The sequence below is a fragment of the Cebidichthys violaceus genome, unplaced genomic scaffold, assembly GCF_023349555.1.
Source record: "Cebidichthys violaceus isolate CVI_PGR_0920_01 unplaced genomic scaffold, fCebVio1.0.p SCAF_29, whole genome shotgun sequence".
NCBI classification, from domain to species: domain Eukaryota; kingdom Metazoa; phylum Chordata; class Actinopteri; order Perciformes; family Stichaeidae; genus Cebidichthys; species Cebidichthys violaceus.
Window position 1 is genome coordinate 2256852 of NW_027176472.1, and position 7478 is coordinate 2264329.

General features: G+C 40.8%; 1 protein-coding gene across 1 annotated transcript in view; it reads left to right on the forward strand.

Moving 5' to 3' along the window:
* The window catches only part of LOC137880614 (CD276 antigen homolog), an 8314-nt gene extending 5103 nt beyond the window's left edge, over positions 1-3211 (forward strand). The window contains exon 5 of the mRNA XM_068722056.1: positions 258-3211. Within this exon, the coding sequence (XP_068578157.1) occupies positions 258-370 (113 nt within the window). The 3' untranslated portion in view covers positions 371-3211. The remainder of the gene's footprint in view (positions 1-257) is intronic.
* The last annotated feature ends 4267 nt before the right edge of the window (positions 3212-7478 follow it).

The window sequence follows — 7478 nt, forward strand, 5'->3', positions numbered from 1 at the left end:
GTGTGAACAGATGTAGAGTTTCTGCTGTTCTACAATCAGACTAAAGCATTAGTGAACCAACACAGCAGTCAAGCAGAGAACTTTGAAACATGAATATACTAACGTATGAAAGTAAGTTCCCCGAGAAGTCATCTGTCCACGTTTTCACCGGTTTAACATGAATGTTTGGTGGAGAAACAAATGACTTCATCATCAGCTGATATCCACTAGTACCTGTGTAACTTAATGTAACGTATTCACTCACTTCTGTGCTGCAGGTCTTCGTCAGCAGGGAAACGGTTCAGATGAGGAAAACGGTCCCGTTCAGATGAAAAAAGGTTCATGTGAAGATCCTTCAGTTCTACTACCTCAGTCAACAGAGGCTTCATAGCTCTACTTCTGTTGTAAAGGTGTGTGTGTGTCTACTTGTACTTTTCTCTTTGTGAGAACCAATTAGAGTTTCTTGAGAGTGAGGACACTATGGCCGGTCCTCACCTTCTGTCAGACCTCCAAAGGTCTGAGGTTCAGGTTAGAATTAGGTTCAGGTTCAAAGAGAGGCGGTCTACATCCAGAGGTGTAGCTCGTGGTTCTCATCTGAACCTCCTATGATAAGTAGTTCATTCATAAAAACATCAACAATGATCCATGTGGGGCTGATCACACTGAGACAGTTAAAGCCGCTTCAAAAGCAGTTTAGTAAAAATAGCTCTAGTATGAAGGCAAATCACTGTCAAAATCCGAGAGCGCAAAAAAGATCCATGCGCGTGCAAATTAAACAGCAGCTCACGTACTTTACTTTGACGAGCGCTTTCACATCACTCCGCGTAGAATATCTCTGCTCACGCTTGTAAAATTGCAGCCTGCGAGGAGAAAACCATGCTTTGAACGCGAGGGACTCCAATCACTGCTCTTCTGCTCGCTAAACTTCCACCTGGTCGCTCGCAGGTAGTTTTTCTTTTTGACACTAAGTGGGCGGACCCAGTCACCATTGTGTAACTACAATTAGTTACAATCCTCGTCTTTGGATTGGCCGGATATCACTCGGATATCAATCTTACATAACTGATCATTTATATAAAGCATGAGTTCATGATTTGTTCAAAAATGTTACAACGGTAGTGGTTAGTACAAACGAGACATGATGTGAAGATATGACAGGTAATGATTTCCTAAACATTTTTAGAATGATAATTTGTGCAAAAATATAACAGGTGTGATTTTGAACAAAATACACAATCATTGTTCATAATTATTGTGAGGAGTAGAACGCTTCACGTGACGCTTCAGAGGAAAGGACGTCTCATTTGTCTTAAAACGTGTTTCCTCGTTTCCTCTCTCCTCGCATGGTTTCCTTGCATCCCTGGTGGGAGGGACTAAGACGCAAGGTGACGACGCTATTGAGGGAAACGTGGATGCAATTAAGAGACTTGGAATGTACCCACTGACAAACGGTGCGACTCTGCGCCTGACACGGAAACGTATTTTAACTTTAGCACCAACTAAAAACCACAAAATATGCTGCGAGTGGCGAAAGAGTGCGCACTAGTCCCGCCGTACTGTTGGAAAACAATGGTTTTGCAGACGTCTCCTTTCTGGCGATGTGTCTCGGTGTGATCGGGCCTCTGATATGGTGCTGCCGTCAGGAGCACATTGTCAGTGCCTAAAAAAAGAAATGTGACCAAACACAGTTGCTGTTTATGCACAAAAAACATTTGGTTCAGATGGTTAAAGGGTCTCCAAGTCTTTTTACTGGTCTAATCTATTCTTCAAAATAGTGTGTGTGTGTGTGTGTGTGTGTGTGTGTGTGTGTGTGTGTGTGTGTGTGTGTGTGTGTGTGTGTGTGTGTGTGTGTGTGTGTGTGTGTGTGTGTGTGTGTGTGTGTGTGTGTGTGTGTGTGTGTGTGTGTGTGGAGCAGGGCCGCCTTTCAATCAGAGGGTCGGCGGTTCGATCCCCGGCTCCTGCTCCACTAGTCTCATGTCAATGTGTCCTTGAAGACACTGAACCCAACAATGTCTCCCGTAGCTGTGTCTACGGTGTGTAGATAGATACTGAATTGTAAGTCGCTTTTGATAAAAGCATCTGTTAAATGACTGTAATGTGTGACTCTCCTCTGGACTGATACAAATACATCTTTCAAAAAGATGTATTTGAAATATCGATTTCTTTGAGATACATACCTTTATACTTGAGCTATCGCTCCCATCATTTCTATATTTGAGATGCATTCCTTTATAAAATACATTTCTATATTTGAGATGCATTCCTTTATAAAATGAGAGCTCTTAGAGGTGAGCTGTCTCCTCTCGTCTGTATCTGAGGTGACATGTGTGTCACTGGTTGCCATGGTGAGGATGCACCTGTGTGTTAGAGGCAGACTGATTCAGAAACGTTACTGTAAACGGGGATTTTCAACAAAACTACCTGTCAAACTTCTGCCCTTTATACCAAAACCATGATCCAATCAACAACATATGGGTATTATGAGAGAGATGTGTTTATGTTTGTGGTGCTAAAAATGTGAAATGCTACAGAGAAATATACAAAACTGGTACCGTCTGCTTTCTTTGAGAACTTAGTGGTCAGATTCCGTTCTCTAAACTGGTTCCCTATAAGAGCTCATCCAGTTTAAGACTCTGGTGCTAGCCTACAGGGCAGTGAAAGGAACAGCTCCTTCCTATCTCCAGGCCACGGTCAAGCCTTACACCCCCGCCCGACCACTTCTCTCTGCTGCCTCGGGGCGATCGACCCGGTCACGGCTGTTTCCTGTCCTGGCCCCACAGTGGTGGAATGAACTTCCCACTGACGTCAGGACAGCGGAGTCGCTGCCCATCTTTCATCAGGCTGAAGACCCACCTCTTCAGGAAGTGCTACCCTGAGCCTTCCACTTAGCACTTATTGTTTTCATACTAGCTTGTTGCACTTATTGTTTTCATACTAGCTTGTTGCTCTTATTGTTTTCATACTAGCTTGTTGCACTTATTGTATTCGTATTACTTATAGCACCAACTGTTTCTCTTGTTTCTGTACTTTGGCTCTGAGTTATGCTCTGCTTCATGCTCTTAGATGCTTGTTTGGAAAAGGAAATGTACTTATGACTTCTGGTGACTAGTAGTTCTTTTGATTACCAATGTTGATGCACTTATTGTAAGTCGCTTTGGATAAAAGCGTCTGCTAAATGACTGTAATGTAATGTAAATTATTTTCTTTTTTCTCAAAAAAAGCCTCAAATCTTTTCAGACTCATTTGTCTGTTTTTGAACTACAGATGTTTTACAACCGACAGTCTGACAGAATATTTGTATACTACTTATTTATCAATCTGATAAATAACACTTCAAGCAGCTTGCTGCGGTTCCTTAAATGCCAATTTAAAGGTTCCAGTCTTTATAATAAGATGTGATGATCGATGGTGTCCAATGAAGCACTAATGTCTAACAAGACAAGCACAGGGACCAGTCCTTTGTCCAATGTACAGATTTGAGATTTTGTGATATACAAATAGATTTAATTGAATGTTCTATGAAAGTATGTCAGGTTCTTGGTTGTTCTACATATAACAACTGCATCATGTAATTCTATGCAGAACAAAGACATGGGGCTAGAAATGATCCAAAACAGACACTGGAAAAGTAATTGTTCATTTGAAACTGACACTTAAATGTCATCAGCTGTTACTTAAAGGGCCAATGTGAAGCATTAAGGTGACAAACCAAACGGCTGTGATTTTATTCATGTATTTCTATGCTAATACTGATGTTACACATTAAAAATTGTCTATGGAAAAGGCCAAATTTGCTTAAATGTTTTCAATTGCCAAAATACAATTAACGCTCGCTTGATGTATTTTATTGTCTTCATCACTGAACATGAAACATGAAGTTTACCCTCAAAGTGTCTGTTCCATCACAAAATAATCTCTCACCGGTGGGATTCTTTTTCCGGTTCCAGGATCGGAGTGTCAATCTCAAACCCTGTCTGACGACAGCCTCTCACCTTCAGGAAGGAATCAACTATTATTTGCGCTTCTGTCGTCTGACAGAGTCCTGATTACTCGTCCGATCCCATCCTCGTCGCCAATTTGTGGTGGAAAAAAAAATCTTTTTAACCTCCCTGTGAGAAACAACCAGATGACGAACTTCTTAAAGTATTAAATCATATTTAAAGAACAGACAGTTTGAAATAATTCAGCTGAATGGATAGAGCTCTTTCCCCACGGATGGTTCGGAGGTCTAACAACAATGAATAGACAAAACAGAGTGTATATATATATATATATATATACACACACACACACACACACACACTATCTCGTCTCCCTTCACCCCCCTTGGCAGATGTCGTCCTCCTCTGTCTGCCTATGAACCCACCAAGGCCCAGATTCAGCCTTCTGGTGGAGAGAGGGTGAGGTGGTGAGATCAGGATGACACTACTGCAAGTCAGCAATACTAAAATACCTTTAATGGTGACATAAGGATAACACTACAGAGAGAAAGAAATACTAAAACACCTTTAATGGTGACATAAGGATAACACTACAGAGAGAAAGAAATACTAAAACACCTTTAATGGTGACATAAGGATAACACTACAGAGAGAAAGAAATACTAAAATACCTTTGACATGAGATCATTTAAATTAGTCTGGTCGGCCTCGTCTGCATTTCTGCAGGTTTAAGCAAAACAAGTAAACTAAGAGAACGGTATGAAACGTTTCTCCAACAGACAACATATCAAGCATTTAGTCCAGCATACACAGATGGATCTAAAGATCCTAATACAGGGAGAACAATGCAACTAATAAATAAACACCCAACAGGACTATGTGAGCACCGCCAAATACCAGAATCTGTAGACCATGACATTTGTCATTGCCAGAAATTCATACTCGAGCGAGACGAAGCTGGGAGCTGAGGAACTAAACCTAGAAGATGCATTAACCTTGGGGGCAGGAAAGGTACTACAATACGTGAAAGAAACTGGACTGAGTAAAAGAATTTAAGTGACCAAAATGATAGAACTCTTTTTTTAATTTTTTTTGTATTACTAGTCTTGTTTTGTTTATTTGTTTGTGTTTGTTTAGTTTTTTTTCTTGTTTGTTCTGTAAGGGGACAGATACTCTGGTCCACACTCCAATACAGTAGGTGGCAGAAATGCACCTTTCACTGGATCCCATCCGCCAAAAAACTTAAAAGAAAAAGAAGAATATTGCCCTAACATCACATATATGTAAACTCATGGAACGCATGGTAAACGAAAGATGAATGTATTATTTAGAGAAACAACAGATATTAGTAGGGAGTCAGAGTGGATTTAGGAAAGCTAGGGGAACCTTGGATTCAATTTTATGTCTAGAAGATGAGGTAAGAAAGGCACAGGTTAATACAGAAACTGTGGCAGCAGTGTTTTGTGATGTAGGAAAGGCTTATGATATGCTATGGAGGGAAGGTCTCTTGATAAAATGCATTTAATGGGAATCAGGGGAAAACTGTTTAATTGGATAATGTACTTTTTAAATAAAAGAACTATCCAGGTAAAAGTAGGAGCTGAAAGGTCGAGGAAAGATGAGGTAGAAAATGGGACTCCACAAGGGAGTGTGGTCAGTCCTATACTATTCTCAATTGCAATAAATGACATCTTTGGAACGGTCTCATCAGATATGGGAAGGTCATTATTTGCAGATGATGGGGCTTTATGGAAAAAAGGAAGAAACTTGGAACATATTGTTCACAAACTGCAAGAAGGGATAAAAGAAGTTGAAATATGGGGGAAGAAATGGGGATTTAAATTCTCATCGGAAAAAACAAAAGTAATGTTCTTTACGAGACGGAGAACAAGGAGAAACTCTCAGCTGAGTCTGTATGAAAACAAGTTAGAAATAGTCGAGTCATTTCAGTTTTTAGGAGTCCACTTTGACAGCAGATTAACATGGAAAGACCACATAAAAAACGTTAGTGATAAATGTAAAAAAGTTCTAAATGTAATGAGATGTCTGGTAGGGTTGGACACATTTACAAAGCTCTAATTAAATCCAGATTAGATTATAGTAGTATAGCACATGGTCCAGCATCAGAAACCACAGTTAAACAGCTAGATGTTATCCAGACCAGGGCCCTCAGAGTTTGTATAGGGGCAGTAAGAACATCACCTGTGTGCGCCATCCAAGTAGAGAAAACAACTGTTGGTTCATTATTGGATAAATCTGAGAGGTCATGAAGACACTCATCCAACTAAAAAAGTATAACAGGCGTGTTGGGAAAGACATAAAGTACCAAAGACAAGTGTTGGCTGGGTTGGAGAAGCAACAGCAAGAAGCCCAGGAGTCTCTGATATAGAGCGTTGCCCTGCTGTCATGTGACCAGTAACTCCTGTGTGGCTGCTTGAAGAACCAGAGGTGGACATGGAGTTGATGCAAATTAAGGTAAGACAAAGAAATACTAATTTAGTGAGTGAGTTCTATGAATACACGGATACAAAATACTCAGAGCATGTGCATGTTTTTACTGATGGATCAAAAGATCCAGTTACAGACAGTACAGGATCTGCTGTTGCAATTCTTAGTCACAAATATGAAATATTTAAACGCACTTCAAATTTTTTAGCTGTGTATGCAGTTGAGCTGTATGCTATTTGTTTGGCCCTAGAGTGGGTTGAACAACACAGACCAGGCAAAGTCCTTATTTGCAGTGACTCCATGTCTGCACTCGTTAGTCTGAAGTCAGGTATGTCCAATACTGGACAAGATCTGCTATTAAAAATAACGTCAATTCACTCTAGAGCAATAGAACGAGGCACTGAAGTTGTATTTATATGGATACCGGCCCATGTAGGTATCAGAGGAAATGAAAAAGTGGACAAATTAACCAAACAAGTGCTGAAGGAAAACAAAGTAGACTTCTGTATCAAGTTATCCAAAGCAGAGGGAAAGAGCATCATCAGGAAAAATATCAACAAAGTATGGCAACAACACTGGGACCAGGAGACGAGGGGGAGACACCTACATTCAGTTCAGAGTAAAGTGAGCAGTGTAGGATATAGGGGAGGAGACAGGAGAGAAGAAGTTACAATATCAAGATTAAGAATAGGACACAGCAATCTACGCAGCACACTACACCAGAAACTGTGCAACATGTCATCACCTCCTGCAGTAGACACAGCTCAGAAAGGAGGGGCATGCTGGGAGAAATGCAAAGACCAGGGATGAGAGGAAGAGAGCTGAATGATATACTGGAGTGGGGATCAAGTAATCAGGGAAGAAGGTGCTTCACAAGCTTTTTGCGAGCAACAGGACTGATGTGGAAAGTTTAGTAGTTGTGAACATACGAACTGATTGAAACCGGAAGATGGCAGTAATGCAACAAAACGGATGCAAGCTGCCGTTAAACACCACAGAAGAAGAAGAAGAAGAAGAAGAACACACCCTATGCAGCACGTCCACGCCCACGAGATTCTTCTTCTTCTTCTTCTTCTTCTTCTTTGCTTTGTTCCTGTATCGGGGTGGAAG